General features: G+C 43.1%; 1 protein-coding gene across 2 annotated transcripts in view; it reads left to right on the top strand.

Moving 5' to 3' along the window:
- The window catches only part of DIS3L2 (DIS3 like 3'-5' exoribonuclease 2), a 197756-nt gene that overhangs the window by 5008 nt on the left and 166599 nt on the right, over window positions 1-26149 (top strand). For both annotated transcript variants that reach the window (XM_082487396.1, XM_082487397.1), the window contains 4 exons: window positions 14419-14577; window positions 14879-15021; window positions 20782-20835; window positions 25006-25107. In XM_082487396.1, coding sequence (XP_082343522.1) covers window positions 14419-14577; window positions 14879-15021; window positions 20782-20835; window positions 25006-25107 — 458 coding nt within the window. The remainder of the gene's footprint in view (window positions 1-14418; window positions 14578-14878; window positions 15022-20781; window positions 20836-25005; window positions 25108-26149) is intronic.

Raw genomic sequence — 26149 nt, 5'->3', positions numbered from 1 at the left:
CACAAGCAGATTATGCTAAATTTTGTTCGTGAGCTTGATTTTTGAGAATTTTTTTTTTCCCCCATGCTTTATTGAAACACTATTTATTACGCTAGCCTGTTATAATAGACTTTTTACCTTTTATGCTTCAGCTTTTGGAGAGTAGGGAAGAGCAGCTAACAGAGATGGAGAGTCTGGAAGGCTTATAGTTTATAGCCACAAAAACAATAGGTACCTACATGGATTTTAGTCTAAAATAAAAATACCCTGGCCTTTCAAAAGCAAGCACCCACTGTTTCCTCCTGCTCTGGTTGGGAGTGGGGTTGCACAAACCCTTTGAAAACTAGTTGTTTGTTTAGTGTAAAGACCTAGAGCAGAAAATGTTGACCCTCATGTTTGACCTCCCAGGTGGAAAACTCACACTGTGGGGAAAATTATTGGAAAATTATTTGCTTAACAGTAACACCCTTCCTCCTCTTCCCCCTGCATGCCTCCCTAGCCACCCTCCTGGGTAGCTGAGACTGGTTACTCTCCAGAACACTTGCAGGGACATGAAAACAGTTTCTTGGGGAGGAAAGAAATAGGAAAAAAAAAAAAACAAAACCACTTGATTTGGAGAAATGCCTTTTCTGCTGTTCAGTTTGAGTATATTTTAGCACTCTTGTTTAAGTGAAATGAAGGTTTTATAGTATGCAAGTGCTTAGGTATAAGAACTCACACATCACAGTCCCAGATTAATATTTTCTCACTTCAAAGCTTGTCTTTCTGTCTTGATGCTGATATAAGTCATATTACTTTGCATAGGCAGGTGTCTGGTTTGATCAGTTTAAATCAAGGCTTGTGAAACTGTGATGGCAAGAATTGCTTCTGTCATAGCAGTGAGGCATATCTTTTCAGTAGTGACATTTCCTCACAAATTAATGATGTTCAGGCCGTTGTATGCTTTCCAAAAGGCTCTTGGAGCTAATCTCAAAGCCAAGCATCTTTCTTTGTATTGCTTCATTTCATTGTCCTCTTCTTAACAGCTCTTCAGCTTAGCGGTGGTCAGGTTTGCAATGACCATAAAACTGACAATACTAAAATTGAAGGCAAACATGGAGGGCTGAGAAAAGCCTTTTTGCATGCCCTGAGGTAGGCTGTGGGCAGCGAGGGGCCGGTCCTTGTTAATGTCCTTCCAGTGATGTAGCAGTTCCTGTGGCCTTGGGGTAAAGCAGAGCGGTTTGTGGAGCCCCAAGCAAGCGGCACTGGAGCTCACTGCTGATGATGTGTTGCTGTCTGTGAGAAGCCCTGAGGATTGTCTTTGTCATTCTGTATAGAAGGGCCCCAAGACGAGGTTTGGGGGATAGAAATAATTTCATAGCAGATAATTAGGAGACCGAGCATGGCAGTCTCTTCTGGTGTTCCATATAGGAACTGCTTTTCCTAAGTACTGGAAACTTTGCAGTTGAGAGAGCTGAGTGTGAACAAAACTCCATTGTCCCTGGTATGAAACATGTAACGTAGTCATGAAACTGCATGTTGGAGTCACTATGGTATCAGCACTCTTGGATTTGGGAAGATGAAGCTGCATATAGACACATTCCAGATTGTTGTTCCTTTCTGTGCAGCTATAACCTCTGCGAGAAGAATTGCCATAAAGCTTTCTGTTCTGAAGTTTCTTCTCAAACAAACCCCAATAAGATTAAAAATAGTCTTAAAATGCCACTTTAAATAGTGATGCTTATAGTTTTTCATCTAATACAATTTCTCTGCTGATATTTTTCCCTAAATCTCCAATCCTGTGGGTTCTTTGGGTGCTAAAATTTCGTTAAACTTCCTGAACAGAAAGTCTTTTATGAAGTCCTCTGGGTTGTTTTCTGGTTTTGATCAAAGGCTCTAAGGGTTTTCCCACTTCAATCCAGAGTTAGTCATCAAAATCTCTTTTCAGACTGACTGATGTTTCTGTCATAAAAGGGCTTAAAACCTCCTTTTCCTTGAGGACAGAAGTACTGACTCTTTCTGCGGCATCTGTCTGTCACATGCTAGTAGTTGAGATTTGCATGGCTGCTAAGTGGAACTTCATCATAAATATGTGTGATGCATTGCTTTATCAGTGAGTAGTTTAGTCCAAGCTGTGTTTTGTTCCAGACAGCACGGTTTCGCTTGCTTTTTGAGTACGTGCACTTCTCAGCCTGTTTTTGAGGGAACGCTGCTGTTTGATAGCACATTCCTGAGTCTGCTGGAAAGCCTAAAAAACAGACATCTGCAGAAGAGAGCTGCCCTCCAAACATGGGGTGCAGCATGGTCTTTGGGAACACCATGTCCCAGCCACACTTGATTTCAGAGGATCCTCAGGAGCTGGAGTACCTGGGAGTGAGGTGGCTTTATTGATGCTGTAAGCTCGGGTGGAGCAGGGTGTGCATGAAGGCTGATTGCTGTGAAATAGGTTCAGATTTTGCAGGGCTGGATTTACAGTCTCACTCTGTATCTGCAGACATCCTCCTTGGGGAAAACACCACCGCTGTCTTTGCTAGGTAGCCTCCTGAGGCTCCTCTCACTAAAAGCTTCATGGGTTTATGATGTGATGGAGGTATCTTGCCCATCTGTCAGGGTCAGCATGCCCCCTGAGTAGAAACAGACAATTCCTGGGTAACAACATGCCTCATCTGAAACAGCATAAGACTTTCACGGTCCTTTCTGATTTATCATCTGTCTGACACTTGGCGTTTATATGCCCAGCCTGTGATACTTAACCAACTTGGGCAGCTTCCACGGAGGAGTGTCGCTGGCAAGCAGGCTGGTGTTTAGCATCACAGCTTTAAAAACAATTGTTGCTGTTGGATGGTGATGTTGTGTTTGTGGCTGCAACCCTGACATTTAAAAGGTTCAGGATAGGTAAAGGAAATGTTCTGGAATGGCTTTCCTGCATGTTTGATAGGTGCAGCTGGTCAAGAAATACCAGCCTTAACAAGATGGCAAAATCTTAGGGGTTTTGTCTTTCCATCATACACTGCAGTAAATTTTGTATTTGCCTTTATTTCTCCGGGGGAACTGTGGAGGAAGAGCCACAGCTTTTCCCTTCTTGTAAGGCAAATTTAAGATAATGCTGCTTCTTAGTGGTGAGCCTTCCAGTTCTTGTGTGGTGAAATTCAGTACTTAAGAATGCTGTTATCTCCCTATCTGGCACCAGTAAATGTGAGCCAGCGATGTAGTAAAGGCCACAGAATCAGCTCAATAAATGGAGAATGCCGATTGCTGTGGAAATCTTTAAAACGTAGCTAATCTTGCCAGGTCCAATGTAACGTTCCTTAGATGACGTTAATCATAGTAATAAGATATGGGAGAGGAGGCAAAACTGGATTTACTGTATGGTCCCATCTGAGAAACACATGAAAAATAGAATGCTCCTTTCTCTAATGGTTTAACAACGTCATCACAAACATAAATTTCTCTCTTGCTTTCGATAGAAAAAAATGTTGCATTCCTGAATCTTGTGCAACTCATATTTTTGGCTAACATCAGCTATAGTATGTGAGTTAATATCTGATGCATCCTCTCTTGGGGAGATGAGATCCTGCCCTTGCAGGGACTGTGTTTTTTGTATGTGATCTAATAACTGTCTTCCGTGCCCTTTACCAGAGTCCTCAGCACACCGTGGTGCAGTGGGACTGAGTTCTGCAGCAGGAGCCCTTGCATTTGGCAGCAAAGCTTTAATCTCCATGAAGTGGCTTCCTTCACCTGTTAGCGCTCAGGTGAAAATGTTCATCGGTGGAAACACTTGTTGCTGTTAACCTTCTATTGAAAAAGAAAAAACCACAAACCACCTATGTTTTTTCTTCTCTTTAGCTCTAGTCTCTGAAGTTAGGACTCCGTTATGTAGCTCAGGTAACTATGCTTGTTGGTGTGATGTTGGTCCCAGGAAAATAATAGGCTAATAGAAGAATTGAATTAATTTTTTAATTAGTTTTCAATCTTTTCTTTAATGTGACTTGTCATCAAATTATGCAACAAAGGTCCCGTTGAGCTCCTGCAGTGTCAGTTTCTTACGAGATTAGGAGTTTGATGATAAAAGTGTGAGTATGGATGCGAGTGTGTTAGCATAATAAAATCACAGTGCGTGTGTAATAGTTTAAAAGCTGTTTAGATGAACTAATTAAATGCAGGGAAAAATTGAGAATTGTTACCAACAGGTGTGCCTGGTTCCCGCAGTGTCATGTTCTGACCCTGTGCTGTTTAATACTTTTGTCAATCATCAGGAACAAAACATACAAGTAGGATTGAAAGGTTTTTTGGATGACTTGGAGACTGCAGGGAGTATTGAATAATGGGGGCAGTTACTGGCAGCTGTCTGGATCACTTGGTGGACTGGGAGCAGGCAAAACAAAATCCATTTATCGGGCCAGCATAGAGCCATGCTGACAGTGCGAGGAACCCAGTGTGGGAAGCAACAGCTTGGAAAAAAGTTTTGAGCTTTTGATGGATTAATCAGCTGAACATCCCCCTCCTGTGAAATGTGGCCAAAAGGGTAATGTATGAGCATGGGAATTGGAAGATGGAGTATGGACTGCGTGTGCCTTTGGCACGGCAGCAGCAGCAGCTTCTGGAGTATTGTATCCTGTGGTGATGCCCTCTGTTCAGGGCGGATGGTGATGAATTGATGAATACTCAGAGGATGGCCACAGGGAAGATTAAAACGCTGGGATCATGAGTGAATGATTTGAGGAACCCTGCTTTACTTATCAAAGAGATGCTTGGGGGAAGGGAGCTTTCAGTAAATTGCCTACATGGGGAACAGATGTTCAATAATAGGCTACTCAGCTGAGCAGATTATGATATAACGCATTTGAGGCTAAACAAATCCAGGCTTGAAATACAACACAATTTAGCAGTGAGGCTAAATGACCATTGGAACAGTTTTACCAAGGCTTGTGGTATGTGGGCTGTCACTGGCATGTTTAAAAGCCCTGATAACAAATTTTACCCCCAAAATATGCTGTAGTTCAAACGGGAAGTAATTTAAAAAAGCCCTCTGTCCTCTGCTGTCCATGAGGTCAGCCAGCCCGCACACCCCAGTCAACTCTGACCTGTTGTTCAGATAATCTCTGAAGTGTCTCCTTCACTCCCAGGTAGGTAGGACAGATGCTTTGCAGCTGGCTTCAGTGGCTAATCGTGATTCCTCTCCAGGCCGTGGCTGCTGCAGGGCTTTCACTGCTGCCTTGCTTTCCAGCCTCTGCTTCTCTCTCTCCTGTCCTGAGTGCTGGTGTCCATCTCTTGCCCTCCCACCTCAAGCACCCCACTAACTAGCTCCATGAAATGCTGTGGGCTGCATGTCCCTAACTCCCTCTTGTGGGGAAATCCGAGCTACGGAGAGTTGAAACTTGGCTGGGGCAGGATGGAAGACAAAATGTCGGGGTCTCTTGCATAAAATAATGTCTTCTGTGACAAAACCAAGAATTTCCAGGGTGCTGAAGGAAAATGTCAACACTAGCAGCTGCAGCCCACAGATGTATGGAGCAGGTCATGCCTTGGAGAGTATTTCAGGCTCTCTACAGATATGAGCCTGCAGCGATAATGAATTTTTGTTCAGTTTGTATGTTTTCGGGCATTTTTCCCCCACAGTACTAAGGGCTGTGAATTATGTACCTACTACACTGAATGGGGAGTATGGGGAGTAGTTCTTCAGCAAGTTGTCTTATTCTGCAGCACGTTTGGTAACCTTGGGATATGTATGAATCTGAAAGCAGTTCTTTCATTTCTTCAGCTGTTAATGTCTTCTAGCACCTCCCGTCAGGTATTTTGCCTTTCAAAGCCTCTTGACTTCCTCTGATCTTCGAGCAAGTTGCTTCCCTCAAACTACTGAAGCCCAGAGAAATCAAAGAGACAACTTCCGCAATATTAAGATTTTAAAGCGTCTTTCTTGAAGAAGCCTTTTGACAGAGTAGTTGCTGGATAAAACAAAGAGCAAACGGTATTGTGGAAGATGCTTTTGGAGGACAGAAGGACAAGGGGGCAGTGGAAGCAGCCCTAACCCACATCCCAAGGCAGGAGTGGAAGCCTGGAGGAGTGCAGTCATCAGGCGGAGTAGGTAGTTAGGAGGTCACGAGCAGGGTGGAGCAGGTTCACAGAGAGTCCTGAAAACCAGAAGAGCTGTATCCCCTCCCTGACAACGCCGCTGTGCTGCTGCACGCAGCTGGAGCACAGTAACTATTTTGATAAACTTTTAGTCTATTGCTACTAAATGAGTTTCGTCACCAACCCTTAGTTCAGAGCCTGGAATGGTATCTTTGGCTCTTGCACTCGTGTAGTATTCCTACAACACAAACCCTGCTGAGGAATTGAATAAAACTGCAATTACTGTGTGAGTTACTGAAGTCAAAATCCTGCAAGCATCAGGATGCTTGGAAGTGTTTTGGAAGAGGAATCGTGGTGTCGTGGGCACATGATCTTGGCGGTTGGGAGCAGTTTCCACAGCATTGTTTTCTGCAGCAGAAAGAATCCATTGTGCATTTTTCTTCATTTCAGTTTTTCAAAGCACAGGCCCTTTCAGAAAGCCAAAGTCAGCAAGAACATTTTCATATTGAAATCTTGGGGCATGCAGCACAAAAGTATGTGCAGCTTAAAGCAAAAGAGCGGTGGCAACACGTGCTTCTCTCCATGTACATGCTTCCCATGGGTCTGGACGTGAGCAGCTATCCCTGATCCTGACTTTCCTGTGTATCCATGGACATGCCACTTCACTTTTTTGCTACCTCATCCCTCAATAGGAATGTTGCTTCCTCAACAGGACATTGTAAGAATGCTGAATGTCTGAGTCTTTTACAACCAGCTACAGTGGCATAGTCACCTCCAAAAGCCTCTCGTGGCCCTATGAGCTTCCTCACAAACCATGAAAACCCGTATTTCCCTATCTGGGAGTCACCGGCTGGGAGCAAGGATTCCCTTTGTGTGTTTTTTTTTTGGTTTGGTTTTGTTTTGTTTTTTTTTTTTTTTTTCTTGGATGTTCAACTATTCTGTGTGGATTTGGGCAGACTTTTTGCCAAAAATGTTTAGAGAATCACCTTCTCGAAAGAGGCAGGGTGAGAGAGCTCTCCGGATTTGTTCCCGGGCCCACAGATGGCTCACAGCCAGACTGTGTCCTGGTTCATGAACACAGTTGCGCTGGTAGACAAGCTGCTGGCTGGCACAGGTGGAGGAGCTGTGTCATGTGCAGGGTTGCTGGTAACCAGTTGGGCTGCTGCTAGAGGAACCGGTTGCTTTGAATCACTCCTGAAATCATGTTTAAGAGCTGTGTGGACAGGCCTTCAGTTCAAGTGCTGTCTTCTCATTTTATTGTGATTTGTCTTGACGGTGGAAAGTTACAGCTCAGATTTACGCCATGGCTGGGCCCTGGTGGCCCATCCTAATGGGTCAATTAGTGGAAGCTGGTGGGCACGGGAGCTAGTTGTGGCAGCTGGATTTCAATACATCATCCACTCAGTTCGGGACATTTGCATAGAACTTACATTTTGGCTGAGCCCATGCATGTAAATGTAGGTCCACATTGTTTCTCTTCTTTGAATGACTGTTTAATTAACTTTAAGCTTAATTATGCAATCTGCCATCTGGCTAAATCCCTACAGTGCTGTCATATCACTGTCCTTTTCCACTTCCGCCAAGATATTCCCTTTCCTGGAAGCTGCACTACTTTTCAGTCATTAAGATAATTTGAAATCATTGCCGTCCTTAGCTATTTTTGAGGACAGCTCACAACAATGTTGTAGGATCTCCCTTTAGCTCTGTGGTCAGGCTCGGACTGAGCACAGGAGTGTGCTGCGGAACCTCCAATTTAGGATTCTTTGAGTTTACATTTCATCAGAGAAGGAGGATCTCTTTTATTTGCTTGTGATAAGGAGAATGTGCTCTCAGGCTTTCTCTTAGACCCCAGATTGAGCATCCAAAATCCTTCCTACCAGGTTTATCTCCTGAAAGTCTCTTTGCTGCAATGAAACCTCACTGAACTGATAACGTATCTCAAAGTCCTGCCTTTCCACTCCTACATCTCTAATGAATTCTTTCCCATGACATCCTCGTTTCTCTCTATTGCTTTGTCTTTAATCTTGAGCCATCTACTTTATTTAACCGGTCTGCTTCAAGATACTGTAAATTGCTTGGAGGTGGTTCTGTTCCAAGGCTATCGGAGAACTCTGAACTCATTTAATTCATGTTGAGAGCAGTGTTGAAGCACGGCTGTTCCTAGCACAGGCTGGAGCGGAGCTGAGCTCACAGGGAGTGTGGTGGATGGATTTTGGTCGTGTTTGTGTTATTGGGGCCCTAGCACAGAGTTTTGCTTGAGATATCTTCCAAGGAGTGTCTTTTTTCTTCCTGGTACAGAACTCTTTCCCTGAGCAGCTACACCAACAGCTGTCTTTGTGTATTTCCTTTTAAAAGAAAATAGAACAAAAAAAGTACTTGGCTGTTACCATTAGTGGGACATTTAATCTCTTAAATCCGCAAAATATTTTGCAAAACATAAATAGCTAGTTACTTCTGGCCTGTCTATGACCAGTCTTTTTTGTTGACATAATTCGCATTTGAGATCACTTCGATGGTGTTTGTTGGTTTTGCCTGTTGTTTTTGCCTGTGTGTGGTAATTTGATCCTGGATATTGTAGTAGTCATTGAAGTGCTTGGAGTTCTTGAGTTAGTTACTTGTATAATATGGCATATAGTGGCTGTCACTGGCGCATTAGAAATTAAAAACAATCTAACAAATGTATTTTGGCTTTTAGAATTTGAGAGGAAATTGTTTTAGAGGCTTCTTTGAGCCACAGAAAATATCAAATAGCTTTTAAATTGCCCGTTTAAGCATATGAAAGGGAAAGACATGGGGATCCTCACAAAACCTCCCTGATGTTAATGCAGTTTGTACTGGCAAAGCATGCTTTTGCTTGTAGGGTTTATTTGACTTTGGAGAATGAAACGAATAATTGCCTGGTATAACAGTATCAACACTAGGTCTGTGCCTATCTGGAGTTACCAGCCAGAAACTGCGCCCCCCCCAGCTCATCAAAGCTGTCAGAGTTAGATTCACACAAGTACCTGGCTTGGGTTCTTCAGGGGGTATGTAGGATTTGGGATTTTTTGAGTCCTAGATGGCTTTGCAAAACAAGGCAGAGTTTCCGTTGGCTCTACTCTTGTGTTGAGACTATTACTGTGCCCTGTTACACATCAATGTCCATAGTGGCTCATAAAGCTGCAGGTGGGACTTCTTGGCAGGTCGTGGAGAGTATTTGTTTGCTAAAAGACCAAATCTGATGGTTTCTAAAATTTGCTTTGCCAACTCTGCCAGGAGCCAAGGGCCAACTTGAACTTGTAGAGCTATGAGATGATGCCTTGGGCCACATGGTTGGACTCTAATTCCTCGAGTCTCTAGTAAGGATGAGCAGGAACATGCTTTATTTAGCTTTCTTGTCATGTTTAACCTAGTCTGACTTAAAAATGGGAGTGTAGGACTAAGCAGGGGTTGGCATCAGAGTAGTTTTCATTGCCTTTAGTTGGTTAATTCCTGCTTTTGGAGGTAGGGCAATGTTGGGTGACCCTTCATTTGGTAGCTGCCATGCCTTCTAGATCATGGGTGTATACTTATAGTGTTTTCCTAAGTGCATATCTGGGTTGTCTTGAAGAATTAAATGTCAGGGAACCTCTTGGAAAGTTTGAAGGAAATTGGTTTAAGTCATTGAAATGTGTCAGCAATGAAATGAAACATTGTAGAAATACGGACAAATATTTAGTATCAGTGTGTTGAGAGTGTCTCATTAACTGAAAACAAATTGTTCTATTGCACGTTATCAGTTCTGGGTATGTGCTTCTGTTTCTTCTCACACTTATGCTAACTGTAAAGCGGGGGTATTTGGAAGATTCCTTTGCATATCTAGATCATGATCTAATGCTGGGAAGCAATGGAAAATCCTCATAGCAATAGCAGAGTTAGCGGAGGTGTTGATGCCCAGTCACGGACTGATAAAGGTAAGTAGTAGGTGGAAGTATTTTGTGTTGGAAAAGTTTGTAACAATATTGTTCCGTCCGATGCTTTCAACATAATTCCTTTTTTTTTTAAAAAAAAAAAAAAACAAAAACAAACGTAAAAGGAACTATTACATGTCGAGATAGCTGTCAGTGGGGTGAGAGTCCTAAACCTGTGGAGCTGTTACCAGCACAATTGTTGTGATGCTCTCACAGTCCTGCCCACCCCAGAGAGCTGGGTTAAATATAAGTAATGAAGATGGTAACAAAGCTGGAAGCTTAGTCAGAGGTAAAAATGCCTAGAGACAAGGTAGATGCCCTTTGACAGGAAAGCGGAAAGCTGTACCAAGACGTCCGCATCTCAGAATTCATTTAGATCTCTCAAGTGAAACTGGATCCCGGATGGGAGGTATCCAGGAGTCATGGCTATGCTGATGAAAATTCAGTGAGGAATACTTTCCTTCTGTGCTGGTAGTAATCATATAGCTTGTCAGGTTTTGAATGGCAGTTGGAAATGTTTTATTTTTGGTAAATAAAATTGAGGGTATCGGTTCTCTCTTGTGTAAAACAATATGCAAATTCTAATATAAAATTAAAGACTTTCTGGCCTTGCTAACTCCATGTTTAGTTGAACATTTCAGTTGATTTAGTTGACCATCTAGTTGATCAACTGACTAATAGATGTAAATTTAATTAAATGCAATACTTTTCAAAACCTAAACTATAGAGTATTTTTGTATAAATTATGTCAAAATAAGCTGATTTAAAACATCAAGCCTCCTCTCTTACTGTAAGCCAGATCAATTATTCTGGGAAGCTGCCTGCATGCATTTTTTGTTTTCCAAAATAAGAAAAGATTAATAGGTACTTAGATTTAAAGACCAAAACGTGCCACTGCGTGATGTCGTCGTCATTGTGACGGAAGTGAAGTGTGATGGTTTGGATTCAAGATTGAGCTCCAGCGCTGTCCTTCCAGTGGAGCTCAACCAACCGCTGCTGCCCATGTGCGGGATGCAGGACTGGGCTCCCGGGCTGGAGCCAGCCCCTAGCTCCATCCTTTCTGCTCCTTTGCCTGGTTGTGTGTTTCTACTTCCCACAAGTGCGTCCCCTTGGCTAGTTTGAGGTGGTTCCCTGCTCCACATGTAGAATACCTGGTCCTGTTTAGGTGTCCCTCTGTCACCTTTGTAGGCAGCCTCCTTGCCTGATACAGGTGTTGGGGTTATTTCAGCTTGTCTCCCTCCAGACGGCTTCAGGCAATGAACAGTCAAACATCTTTCCCCAAATTGTTACTCCTGTATTATTTCCCATTGGAAATGGCAGGACGTCTAGAAATCCCAGGCAAGTGGTGGCTGCATCCATGGAGAGCAGCTCTACACCGTCTGTACAGCCAGAGAAACATACCCGAACGTGTTGCATTTGCTGTGTGTTATGAATACATCTGTGTCTTGCGGTAGAATCGCTCTGCGTTCAAGCTTGAGTGGTTGTGCACATGCATACGTTGGTGCATCGTGGTTGCTTCAACCCACCTGTTAGGAGGTATCCACCGCCCCGTGCTCCCAGCCACCACGCTTTAGTCTCCCTTCTGCTGAAGTGGTTTTTAATTTTTAATGCTGTTTTTATTTACTTACTAATTTATTTAGTCATTGATTATTTTAATGCCTGGAATGTGTTATTACTTTGTGTGACATCTTACCTTAAAAGATTTTGTTATATCTTACAAATCACACAACTGTAACACTGCAGAAAAATTCATACTTCTGGCACACCTGGTGCTGGAATAGAGTTTAACTAAATTAGTGATAGCAGTTATTTCAGAAAGGGTAGTCTGAATATATCCTACGCTGTCTATAGAGTAGTCAAGTTACAGTTTGCTTTGTGGAATGATGTCTGTTTATCCATCAGAATATTAATGCTGGGCAGCAGGGCCAGCAGGAAAGCCCATCATGACAAGTATTTCTAATTTCCAGGTTTAGGGGACAGGTGCATTGCAGAAGCAAATATTGAATCTAGTTGAAACAGATGGCAACCTGTAGTTAGCTCTCTTTTAGAAGGAGAAATACAAGAAATTACAGTCCTGCCGAATTCGATGTGTTCCAGTTGAATGCTAATTGTGACAGTTGTCTGTGGCTTTGTAACAGGGGTGGTTTTGTTTAGCCATAAACATCACGCCAACGGGGTCAAATACTTATCCGAAGTAGCTGTGTGTAAACTGGCTTGCAAGCCAGCTATGTCAAAGCAGAGTTTGTTCGTTTGAGTAAATTTTTTCTTTAAATTTGTGGCCAAGTCTGAGTGGATGAAAAATCCCACCGGAGAGCAAGCCAAAGGCTTTCTACCTTGCGGTACGGCAAGGTGCTTCCCCACCCTTTGCTGTTGCTGTGCATTATTTTTGGCAGTAGTGGCCCCAAACTTTCTGTACTGATGGCCACGGCAAGTGCTGGGGCAGCTCTGCTCTGCAGTGGCTAATTGTGGCTCTCGGCTCACTTCCCAACTCACGTGACTTTTTTTCCTCCCCCCCCCCCCCCCCCCCCCCCCCCTGTATTTTAATTTTCTGCTCTCTTTTTTTTGGCTCCTTCTTAATTACATGTTAAGATTTAGTCTCCTTTTTATCCCGAGTTCTTTAATTCATAGTAGTTTTTTCTGTGACTCGCTGTCATAGAAACGAGGGCTTTAGAGAACCTTACGAGCTCGTGTAATCCATTTCACTACCTCAAGGAAAAAACGACTCTTTTTAAACCAACTCTGGCAGACGTCTGTCTCACCTATTTTTAAGAACCTCCAACGAAGCAGATTGCGTGACCTTTCTGGGTGATCAGCCTAGCGCCTTGCTTTTTTAAGTGTTCCGAAGATCCCGCCTCTTAAGCAGTTTAAGTCAAGATTCCTTCACCAAAATGTCTCTGAAAAACCTCCCCAGAGCAAACCGCGTTGCCAATTCAAAAGCTGTTCTGCTCAGATCTCTCTAGTCCATACTTTTCGTTTCGGTGTCTGTTTTTTAACTTAATCTCTTGAGCCTTGGGGCATTTACAGTTCATTAGGCGTTTGCAAATCAGTTGACTTCCGTTTCATCATGTGGTCCATACAGGTAGTATTGCCTCGTTCGCATCCGTTGAAACTTAAATTTGCGGCTGCGCTCTTGCTGCGTTACGGCTGCAGCCTCTCGCGGGCGGTCTCCTCCCTGGCAGCATGCGCAGAGTATGAAAAGCTTGATCATGTAGAAAGAGGCCAAACTACATTGTCCTTGTCCTTATTGTCACTGAACACAGAGGCCCCCTCTGCATTTCAGCGTCCCGTTTGGAGGCACTGCTGTGGCATTTAATAATCCTGGACTGGTTGGAGCTGGCCCCTTGAGTTGTCCCTCTGCCTGTCTTGGTGTCTCCTCTCCTGGATTAGGAGGATCCCTCCCTCCTCCGGCTGATTTGCCTGTTATTATATATGGAAGTTGCTCTTTGTCTGTGCCTTGGTAAAGTAGCAGTTTTCTCTTATTGTACCGTATTTTTCAATATCTCTTCTTAAGTACAGCTTTTTAAACACTTTTCTTCTCACTGCTTCAGTTTAATTCTGTGAAGCAATCTGCAATTTCGCTTGTGAAGGGTACCATACGTAAAAAATTTGCCTTGTAACTTGGATAGCCCCACGTAGCACATAAGTTGGCATTGCACGTTTTCTGACTTGCAGGTACAAGCTTGGACCCAGGGAGCGTAGCCAGGAGGGGCTGGAAGGCAAAGCTGTGATGACATGTTCAGTATCCAGGTGGAGGGCCAAGAGGGCAGCTGCACGGCGCTGGGTTGCATTCCAATGTGCTGATCCGTGGAACAGCGTTGGCATACGCTTTGGAAGCTGCTGCTTGCTCTCCTGGCTGTAGGGAAGGGGCTGAGGTGATGGCAGGGAAGGAAGGGGTGAGTCTTTGCAGAATATTTTCGTGTGATCGTGGCCTATTCTGAGCAGGCTGGACATTTGGAGCCTTGGCATTTCTTTGGGATGTCACTGTACCGTGCTGCCTCTGGTCGCTCAAAAGTTAATTACTCCTGGGTGGGTGGTTGAGAATTTTTTTTTTCTTCTTTATTCCTGAACTACTTAATTAAGTGGTAGTGAAGTTATATTTTCTCACTACTTGGGGGCTTAATGGGGTGGAGGTAGGGGCTTTGGAAACAGTTTAACGATTTCACATTTTATATGCCCTAATGAATTTCCCAGGATTTTGGAAAGGTTATATCCAACTTTAGTATCGTCGTTTCCAGAGTTTTATTTATGCTAAAATAAGTTAGTGGTGGATTAAGAGGCACAAAGAGCCAACAAATTACAAATGAACTAATGAGGACATGGTTTCTTTTGCATAAAGAGCATGACTTGCAGTTGTGACTTGTATAGAAGTACTGCAGACCATGAGTTTCAGCAGGACCACGAGCTGGCAATGGGCTTCCTCTTCCCTCCCCTGTTACTTCAAACCTGTCTTTGATTTCAGGTGCAGAAAAGAGAGGGTTTGCAAGGACCAGAAACAACTCCGAATCTGCAAGAACTCCCCAGAACTTCGATAGGAAGAGGCAACTCTCTGAATCGCAGACAGAAACAATGAACAATTCAGACAGCAGAATAAATCCTAGACAACTGGGAACTCCCAGAGGTATTAAAGTAGAGTGCGTACACGCTTCAGGAATAAGCTGCCTTGAAGCATGTGCTCAGCACTATTAAAAGATGGGCTGGGATGAATGCTCTTAACTCTAAAATGAGCTGTAAAAGACTGTCGATTATTTGTAAAATATGATTATTCCAGACTTTTCGGTGCTGTGAAGTTGGGTGCCAGTATTTCTAGGCAAACTGTTCTCAGAAGTTCAGCCTTGAATACAAAGCCCCTGTACAGCTGCTGTTAAGATACATAGACAAGCTCCGTGGGCAAGATAACACTTATGAATTTTTGTTTGCAGGAGGATCCTTTGCTACGGTCACAACATCAGGTGATAGAAAGAATCGAAACAAACCCACTCGAGGGAGGAAGAAGAGTATATTTGAAGCCTACATGTCAAAAGAAGATGTTTCAGCGGGACTGAAAAGGGGAGAGCTAATTCAGGTGCCTGGAACATACAACATCCATACTCTTATGATAACTCTGTGGAAATTGCAGACGTTTGTTGGAAATCAATATCAGTTGGTTGTATGACAGGGGATTGATGTACCATTTGTAGATGTTAGAGGGAGATTTTTTTCCCTTTCTCAGGAGATTCTAGAAGTTGAATTGAACGTTTTAAGTTCAGCTGAAGTATAGGTTTTGGTTTGATTGCATGTTCTGTAAAATTCCTGATCCACAGTCATGATGAATTGCAGAGTTCTGGTTGGATGGTGTGCTAGTCATGATAGTCATTATCATGGAGACACTTTTACAAATGATGCTCAAAAACACAGCAGGTGCTGGCAGCCTCTGTCTTGGCCAGTGTAAGTAAAAATGAATGCCTTTGGCAAGATACTTCTTGTTGAAATTTCTTGCAAAGACGTTCATTAGTTCTCAGCAATGAGGTGAAGATGCTTCAGCTTCCAGATCTACTCTTCTTTTTTCAGTCTATCAGCTCTTCCTAGAAGTCTACCTCCCACAAAAAAAAGGGAGAGTGATGGTGCGGGTAATGCTGTGGTCCCTAGGGTGTCATAGGGCTGTGCCTGCCGGGGCATTGCGGTAAAGTGTTACAAACTATGAGGCAACTGGTTCAATTAACATCAAGTGGCCAAGTAGTGGTGCTGGACCCTTGATTTACTTGCATGATTTTCTTTGCACTCCCCTAAGGTCATAGGGCTGATGACAGTTTACTGAAGTAAAGCACAGATAGTAGATGGAGCTGAAGAGCACATCAAGATACAGAAAATGATTTGCGTGTGTGCGTATGGTTATTTGCCTTGAACAGCTAGCAGTAAGCATGTTCTCATTTTACAGATTCTAAAGATCAAAGACTGGACTTTATGCTTCCATTTGGAGCAGCAAAACTGCAGCCTTAATTAGGGAGCGGTTCTCTGATGATCTAGCAAAATGTGGGGGTGGACCTGCCATTTGTGTGGGTAGCTGGATCTCAGAAGGAGTTTCGCATGAAGGCAGGCAGGGCTGAGGTTCACTGAGGAGTAGCAGAGGGTAGTGTCCGAGAACCACGGTTGTAGTACAGCATGATGTAATGTTCTTCTGGACACACCCGGCGTCCCAGTGAGATCAGACTGGCTGGGGGAAAAAAGGCAGGTGGAAATCAGTAAGGGCATGGTGGACACTCATGCTGAGGCATCGTTTACCCAAACACATGCTGGTGGTGCATTGCTGTTTAATTAGTGTTGTAATGCTGGTGAGGTTGTTATACTCGGTTTCATCAATTCATTGAAATTGCAATGTGTTGTGAGACACCACCTCGTTTGTTGTCTGATTTCTTGTTATATTTGTATAGTAATCCTTGTATAATAATATAATGGAGTAATTTCTGGAGGTGTGATGAGGATTCCACCTATAAGATTGCCTGATTGCCTCCTGAAGATCAATCTGATCAGCTCTTAGCTTTCAGAAAAATGACTATGCGGCATATCGCTGCTGCTGATCAGAGTGGTTCACTGGGCTACCCCGACCTTAGGCCAGGGCCTTTTTATAGACTGTCATAGGCATCCACACTGGGAAGCGAATGATGAGGGAAGAAATGGGAGCCTCGAGCTGTGACTTCTCCCCATGGCAGCAGTGACATATGGCAGCATCTAAAGCTTCTGCCTTACCTTCAGGAGTGTTTTTGGCACCTGTTTTTGGTAACATAGCCTGATAGCATTGTGCAGCATGTGTAGACTGCCTGTGAGGTCGAGTGCAGCTGCAGATGAGGCACATTAGACTATGACTACTACCTGAGAATCCCATTGAAATGCTGAGTCCCGGAGGACCTGTGATTGCATGCTCTCTGGCAAAAGAATCTCTAATTCTTGTAAACGCGTAGTGTCTACTCTAGGTCATGTGCTGCGTAACTGGAAGAGTCATACGTGCTTAGGCTGTATCTGTTTTCCTTTCATCCAGTTCCACATCTTAGGGAAACAGTTGAGGCTGTAGAAGCTGGGTTTAATCATTTAGGGCTGAGTGTCAGATCATGGGCATCCCAGCTCAGTATCTCTCATCTGCAGTTCATTCATCCTTATGATCTCATCAAGACTATATATCATTGCAGTCTCAAACAGGATAGGTGAGATCCTGAAAGCAACTTTAGTGAATGGACAAATATTCAGCACTGCTCTGTGCAAGGACAAGAGACGTAGTGAACAAATACCGGTTGTGTTAATCCCCAAAAGCAGGGCATTGGGCTGGTATAGTAACCAGCAAAAATGTTCCACAAGAGCCTATGGAAGAGGAGAACAAACCTATTGGTCTGAATCTGATGGTCCAGAGCAAACTTCAGTGCTAGCCAGACAGAAGCATGACTCTCTGAGCAGGGGTGTCCCCTGCAGCGTCCTGGTAACACTGGATCTGCATGTATTTGAGAACGTGAGAGAACTGTTAGAGAGAAAGGACCGTACTGTGAACTCTGAGGATGTTGCTGGACCCTGGCAATGGAACTGCACAACTAACTGCTCATGAAAGCCCAACCTACGGAAACTACTGGTAGACATGGAGATTACTCAGATAAAACACGAGTGCCGTGAAGATTAAGCAGTCCTAGATCAGGAAGAACAAAAGTGTTATCTTTATGGGTGCTGACGTCTGTCAATAACATTAGTCTTAATGGTTTCTGGTACTGTATCTGACATAACTCAGTTTTCAATAAGTAGCATGGAGAAGTAGTGTGCCCTGTGGGATTCCTGGATGCATTTAATCATGTGACGTGTGCAGAAGTATCCTTCCATAAGAAAGGAGATCTGAGCTCAGGCGCTGAAGAGTGCGTAGACTTCTCACTTCCCCGCCTGTAAAACTGTCTGCAGTGAGCAAACACCAAGCGTGTCAAGGTTAGTTGGAATTGCATCATCTGGTCTGAAGGCAAACAAGATTGAATAACTTCTGCGTAGTTACGTAAGCGGATGGTGTTGGCCATACACAACAGATGAAGTCAAGTTATGTATTAAGGACCATTCACCCAAAGGACCATAATCATCCTGTGAAGCACCAGCCAGAAACTCATGTCTGCTCCACGCCTCCAGCGTCTCCCAGACCCTCCCTGCAGGGCTGATGGGGTCAGGCAGAGCGAGAGTGCGCAGCATACAGAGGTGCAGAGCCTGCTTTGCAGTTAAGAGGGTGTTTTTCCTTAGAAAGCTGTTCTTTTGGGGGTATGAAGGCTGGGGTTTCCATGATTTTCATGGATTTTTTTTTTTTTTTCCAGAGGTGGCCTTGGTAGTAAGCAGGTGCTCGAACCCTGACGTTTTTTGGTGTTTCATACATACAAACCAATCTAGGCATACGTGTTATGATAGCTGTTATAAACTGGGTGATTTGAGATGCTTAAAGTTGAGTCCGAGTGTTGTCTGCCCTGGTTCTAGCACTTCAGAAATCACGACCCTTTTGTGTCTTGCTGGGGAAGCTCAATAAGGTTAGAAACTTTTTTGGCACGTACACATGAAGCTGACTTGAATCATCAGAAAGTGTTTTAGAAACCTTCCTGCAAACCTTTCTCTTCCCTTTCAAAACAAAGGCCCTACTGACATAAAAACATTGATAAATATAGCAGCTATTATTTGCAAGTTATTGTAAAATAATACAACATTAGTGTGACATCATGAGACTCTGCAGCCAGATCCTCACCCCCTAATACACATATGAGAACAGTTGTTCGTTGCAGATGGGGAGAGTGACCGGTTCCAGATATGATATCACAGCGTGAAATGTACAACATTGTAAATAGGATTTTCATAGGCAGAGATAATAGGGCCCATCTGCTTTCTAAGATAAATTTTGGGAGTTCCTTGCTTAAAGGAAAGAGCTGAAGTATTTTAATGCTACTTGACGTAAGAATTCGAATGCTGATCGTAATTAGGTAGTGCATATAAAATGTCGAGAAACCCGCTGCACGGTAAACATGGTAACACGTTGCTCCTCTGTGTCTTTGCCTGAGCTGGGCATCCATGTGCATGTAGCCACTCTGGCGCCTTCTGGGCCACGGACACAAAACCTGATTTTTCACGCGCGTAATGGGCATTTGCACCTGGCTGATTGACAGCTGTCCCAAACTATTCAAGGGGGTTCTGCGGAGTAACGCAGGATATCCCCTCATCTGCTTTATGCTGGTGGGTAGATGCTGGTATGGGAATTATTTGACTCATTGTCAAGCAGAGCCACCGTCCCTTTTCATTTTTTCCTTTCTCTCCATAGCAGCTTCTTTTACTGACAGCATATTGGTTTTGATGGCTGATTCTGGGAAATAAGGGGGGGAAGAAAGACCTTTGAGAGTTTTCCATCAGTGGGTACCAGTGCTAATAGAGGCTGATGACAGCGAGTTAGCTCTCACTTTGCCTAAGCTTAAAGTATCCACAGGGTTGCTCCCAGTGGGTTGTCTTTGTTTTCGTGCCGTTGTGCCTGCCATGTGGCTAGTGTGCTCGTTAATACTAGTTACATAAGCCACAAAATAAGACATCACAGCAAAGTAGTCAAATAATGCGTAAAGAATATAGAATATATGGTGCCGATATTTCCAAACTTAAGCAAATAAAAACAATGGAAAACCTTCATAAATCTGCAAATTCTTCTTCAGGGAAGCAAAACTTTCACATGTAATCAGCTTTATTTTCCTATCGTTTAAGTGTTTCCCAGAATACATAAAAAAATTATATGCCGCAGTAAATTTTTAAGGAAGCAATTCCTGTGAGAGGTTCCTATGATTGCTTAACACAGAAGTGCAAACAGATGGAATCTGTTCATATAACAAATTGGCCAACGTTCTTTCAAATACACAAGTGGAGAAAGTTTTAGAGTTTCGGCCCAAAGCAGAAGCCTGTCTGAAGGCAGATACCTGGTTGTATTTCCATAAGAATCAAATGCTGTCAGTTTTAACTGCAGCCACCTGAGTGACAATTCCCAGGACCCTCTTGGGATGGGAAGGGCGCTGCTGCGTAGCCTGTGCAACTCCTTGGTTGGCTCTCCCTTTCTCTTGGATGGACCTGGGCACAAGCAGCAAGACTGGTTGGTTTACTTTGGAGGGGTGATACGAATTTGTTGCAGGTGACTTGAGCTTTGAGTTGGCAGATAACAAAGCCGAAGTAGATAGACCATGGAGTTTCAAATGTATTTGAGATAGTTTGACTTTAAACAAAATTTAATCCTGTGGACTTTAAATGTTTGGTTTTGGAAAATCCTTTTGATTCTTCTTTGGAAATGTTCTTTATCACAGAGTTACTGCTACCGTCTGTTTGCAGGAACAGCCTAAGCAGCCAGAGCCCCATAAGGCTGATACCTGCTGCCATGCAAGCTCAGCAGGTCAGCTTTTCCTCTTTCCTCCTGTCCTCCAAAATAAGCAAAACCAACACTCTGCTTTTCCAAAACAGAGCAAAACAGATTGTTTCTATTGTCTGTTTGTTAACGAAGTTGGTGGATACTCAGCAGAAAATGTGTGAAGAGAACAAGAGGACTTGGATCCTCAGTTCACCCAGTAGCAGCAACAACTAATGATTCAACATCTCTTCGATGACAGATTGCCGTAGATCAGCTTAAGCCTATCATGAAACTGCCTTTTGGCTTGAGATTGCTCGGATGCTAAGTTGTCAAGACTTGAAATGTATAATGGAAATTTAGATGTATCTCTCATGTTTCACAGTAGATATATTACCCACAGCTCTCTAATTTAACTGATGTTATGTAAAATTAATAAGATTCAAGCATAATCTTTCTCCTTCTTCTCTCTTTTTTAAGGGACCCTTGAGAATAAATCCTAAGAAGTACCATGAAGCCTTCATTCCATCTCCAGTAAGTGTAATTTCATAATGCTTTAAAGTTCATAAGTAAAGGTGCATAAAGATAGGAGTTATGCTGTGCACGAAAGGTCACTCAGAGGTGAACGAGTTGGAATAAATGAACATTGTCTGGATATTCTTTTAAATCAAATATTCCCAAACAAATCCTGCTTTTTCATACCTCAGAGAAATACTTACTTAGCTTGTGCTGAAATTGGGGATACCGCTGGGTCCCACAGAAGCCAGCTGAACTCAGGTTTGAGGACCACCAGACAGCGTAATTGGAAACCCTTGGTTTATGGCTGCAGAGGTTTTATAGATTTTTCCACTGATTTAAGTTAATCTTCCCTAAACAAATATGCTCTCCATTCTCGATCTGCTGCATGAGCTAATTTGAAAAGTCATTCCAGAAATAATATGCGTGATTCCTTTTCATGTGCCCGCTTTTGCGTGAACTGTATCTTGGTTGGCTTGGAATGTGCTTCTGTCACATGGGACTGGCTTGTGCCTCTTCTCTCTTCTTTCCTTATTTTGACAGAAAAGAAGGGCTCTTGCAATTTCAGGGACTTCCAGTAGGGAAGGTGACCTCACAGCTGGCACAGCCAAGGCTTTTTATCTGGAACTGACTTGGTCAAAATGTTACCGTCAATGAGGGAGAGAGTTTCATATTGAAATGTTTTGTTGGTGTGGGGGAGAGGAGGCAGAGCCTGCCCAGAAGCAGTGAAACACTGACTCTGTTGTTATCCCTGCTACTGACAGTGCTATTGTTTTGGGGCTTGGACTGAAAGCCTTGAAATTCGTGGCATTGTCAGTTCGTGTTGTTCATTTGGGATAATGTTTTGGAGCCCACTTTGTTACAGAAGGCTGGCATTACAGGGGTGGAGGAAGGTCAGGGGTGCACAAAATAGATTAAGATTAGCCAGAGGAAGAAGTACAGAGCAGCTCCCCAGTCCCTCAGTATAGCAGCATTGTGTGTGTAAGTGGGAAAGGAACTGTGATCCTTCTTTTACAGGTGTCCTCGTAGGTGTGGTAAGTGTAAACCATTAAACATATTCTCTGAAATTACAAAATGCAAGGTTAAAGGACAAGTCCAGCTACTCACTTGAGTTTAATTGGATGTGAAGCTTTACCCCTAATCGCCCCTAGTGTCCAGCTGTTGCCTTGTGCAGTCGATTGCTCGCTGTTCTGCTTGCCGGAATACATATATGAGGAGGTTTAGCTGAGGTTGTTATCTCAGCTATCTTTCTACTTTTCTGCCCTTTGTGGAGCTGAATACCAGAAAGAGCCTTGTCCCTGATAACAAATAGAATCAACACCTGGATGAAGATGACTCTGGCTTGTGGGAGCACAGTCCTCTCTTTAAGACAGATGCTTAAGAAAGCTTATCGTTGGTATACCGTTATTTGCCACAATGAAGGGTTTGCAGCCTTCGTGTTCTGCAGGACTTCCCATCGTTGCCAGATGCTGCAAGAGCTGCAGCTGTGAAAAATCACCCTTTCTCTCTTGCTGTTGACCATGGCATTGTACCCATTTCTCTTCAGCTCTGTCTTGGCTATGGCTTCATGGAGTTCAAATGCAACAGCTGTTCACCTTCTAACACCAGAAGTCCCAGGGTGTTTCTTGCTGCAAATGTGCTCTGTCTGCTTGTCTCATTGTTGCACGAAGAGTTGAGGGGAAGGCCCAGGGCTTTTCTCTTGAAAGCCACCCAGAGGATGGATCTGAGCATTTAAATCTCTGCCTTGCATCTCATGTCTTCCCTGCACAAGGTAGCGTGGTTTGAAAAGACGGCACTGTGAATGTGAAGAATGTGAAGAATGATACTGCTGAACACAAGTGATGGAGTGACTGTGGCTGGGCTGTGCTTGTGGAAGACACTTCCAGAGCAGATGAAAGCACTGCAGATCTCCCTTTTGTCAGAGGAGGGGGTAGAGAGCACTGCGGGTGATATTCACTGGTGGCCACAGAGCAGTAAAAGTCCTGTGCTCCCTGGAGGGGGCTGCAGAAGTCTTGAAGCCATTGCGGCCAATACAGTGTATGCACCCTGGGAGCAGCTGAGACTTTGCAAGTGATTTGTGTTCTGTTGTTATTCGGTGCATTTTAATTGCTTTAATAATCTGGAGTGCCAGCTGCACAGGGTAGGGGACACCGAAGGAAAAAGTGGGATGTGTACGAGTTCTTGGAAGTGCCTAAGTTTGGCCAACAGTCATGAGCCTAGATACAGAAGTGTTTCTTTTTGGAGAAAACCCCAAACTGATGGCAAATTCCTAATTACAGCTTTTTTGCACATATTGAAGTTAACTGCTGTAAAATAGGTGTGCATACACATATATAAGCGTGTATATATATAGGGGTATATTGTTTGAGGTGAGAGTGACTGGCTGCAATTCAAGACGACTCACAGGGTATGGAGATGCAGCTTTAACTAGGGGGTGTGACACATCAGATGCTTTTATAGGGGGTGAGGGAAAGGGTCTGCCTTGCATTTTCTTGGACACAGGAGAAAAGGAAAAAAAAAAGTATAGAACAAACAGATTATCATGAATGCAGCACAGAGCAGCCACAGGTACAGGCAAAAAGAACCCAAGCATTTTCCTTAAAAAGTGATTTTGAACTTTTCCGTTTCTGTATGTGGTGGATTTAGCTAAAGAGTTGGGGCAGAAGGGAGAGGGTGAGGAGAAATGAGGAATAAGACCATGTGTAAAAAATCTGGCTTTTTGAAAAGAACAGTTTCCAATTTGAATTATGTTGGTCCAAGAGGCTTTGCAATTTTTCTGCATCTTGTCATGGGAGGCAGCTTTCACACAGCTGTTGAGCTGCTGCTGCTTTTCTTTCTAAGAGTAATTTGGTCTCTTGGAGGACGGCCTTAGTTTCACATCATGGCGGGGTTCTGCCATTTTATTGTTTTGGTATCTAAGCAGAGCAAGATATTTATGTGATATTAGGGCTTCATGTTTTCAGGTTATAAAAGAAGTTTTTATTGGAGACTGAGCACACTGGTAGTTCTGATTGGATTTACTCAAGCATATGAGCCTCGGGAGTGCGTATCTGAGAAGCGATTAAAGCTGTGATTAAGATTTTAATTCTTGTGAGGCTTTTTTCATGGAAAGACAATGAAGTACTAATCTAAAGAAACTCATCCTCATTTTTTGTATCTCAAAACTATGCAAAGATAGCTCTCTAGAAAAACTGTATTCCCATTGTTTGACATGTTCATGGCACTGTAAACAGACACGTGGAATTTTTCATATACTGAATTGTGGGGAAACAGAAATGAAAGCAGCAAGAGCACTGTCAATAATTAGCCCCAAAAAAAGAGGACAAAACTGGCAATCCTTTAAAAACTAAAATCTTTGTGTTGGCATCTTCAGGAAACTTCATCTTTATTCACCCTGTGAAGAAAATCTTCCAAACTAAATCTACGTTAGCCAAATGCCAAACATGTCTGGGGTGGATGATCATAGTGCGTACAATTAGTAGAGGCTCTTGTGCAAGGATGTTAACCCAGAGCACGGAGGGAAGGTGTCCTAACGTGTCTGTTACAGTAAAAGGTCTTCTGACTTGCAGTTGGCATCTGTACTCACCATTTTTTGGAATCTCTTCTAACATTAGTTGTGCCAAATGAAGACTAAGTGGTGTTAACTCATTTTAAAAAAGAGATTGCATCCCCAGTCCCTCTCTCCAGGCTACCTTCGCAGACTGACCTGCTGATCCCGGAGCTGTGTCCCTGCTTTCCCATCTCGCCAGGAGAGCAGCAGGCACCTCTTCGTGGAGCACTTTGCGGAGACTGTCTTGTAAACATGTTCTGAACAATAGCTTCGAGTGCTTGAGTTGGAAACTTAATGTGTGAAGAACTGTGACTGCAGAAAACTCTCTACCCATTCCCAAGAGTAACTGTAGAGGAACTGAGCAGAGCTTGCAGACAATACATCTTGAGGGCTTGGCTCTGTCTTGAATAAATAGTGTGGAACTACTGTGCTGGCACATACATACAAAGGAGCTTATTTGCTGAAAGATATTGCATGTTGAAGGGCATATGGTGAATCCATTTCATTTCTGTGCACAACTGCAGGATGTTTGTCTCACCAGGGTGTGTGTCTTTTTTGATGACAGTGTTTTAAACCGTATAACAACTGTAATTTAATATGTTTGGGTCTGGCATTTATTTTTTTTCCTCTTTGACTAGGATGGGACTCGTGATATCTTTATTGATGGAGTGGTTGCTCGCAACAGAGCCCTGAATGGTGACATCGTGGTAGTGAAACTGCTTCCCAAGGAGCAATGGAAGGTCAGTTCAGTACATTTTTCTGTGATTTGACAGAAAGAGCTTTTTACTGTTTTCTTCACTAAACTTAGGGCCTGAGACACAGAATAGAGAATTTCCTACAAATCAGATTAGCGAAATCGCATTTTATGCTGCAGTAGATGAACTTTATCCATTGCAAGTTTTGTAAGAAGCAATACATAAAATGTTGAAACCTCACTCTTTGCATAGAATGGCCTTCTTTATCACTGTATGGAAAAGTCTGATGAGAAGGCTGGTTCAATGCATGGTTGTCAGAGGTGACTTTCGATATCTGTTATTTAGCTGTCTTCAGGCTTTGGCATTACATAGCTCTGTGTAGGTGTTTGCAATTGCTTATGTATTTGACAAGTGCTGTTCACAAAGATTTAGTAATGATTAACTCTCTCTAATTTGTGGGTCCTCGGTCCGTGTAAAGCTTATCTTGTCAGAGCTCCAGATTTTGTGGTAATGCTCTTCTTTACATGAATGAAGAATGTGTGAAGTGACTGGAGCAGTGCAAATGTGGAACTATCCATTTTTCATTTTCCTGTCTGAGAATTTCACCAAGATCACTCTCTCTGTTTTTGTCTTTCACCGATCAAGCTCAAAGTCCTTTCAAACATCCGGATAATTTTGCCATGTTTGTGGGTTTATCTTTTAACACCTCTATGCAAGGAAAGTTCTTACTCCTTTAGTTGCTGGGAGATGTAAGCTACCATTAGCAATTGTAACACAGATTTTTACACGTAAGCACAACAGAACTGTCATAAATTGTTTGCCAAACATATTTTTTGAATTCTTATTGAGCATTTAAAGACTATTGTATATCTTTGAAACAAAAGTAATAACGAGGATGATTCCAGCAGGGTGGGGGCTGTTCTGAGCTGCTTTGGCCTCATACTTTTTATTCGTTCTAGCTGCTTTCCCTGCCTGTCTTTGTTTGAAGTTATGTGATTTTAGTCTTCCAATGCAAGGTCTTCAGTTTGGTCATTCGCTGAACCTTCTATCTTCTCTATTTGAATGTAATAGTAATTGAAATGATGAT

The sequence above is a fragment of the Vanellus vanellus genome, assembly GCF_965231255.1.
Source record: "Vanellus vanellus genome assembly, chromosome: 8".
Classification (NCBI taxonomy): domain Eukaryota; kingdom Metazoa; phylum Chordata; class Aves; order Charadriiformes; family Charadriidae; genus Vanellus; species Vanellus vanellus.
This window is presented reverse-complemented; position numbering and strand designations above follow the sequence as displayed.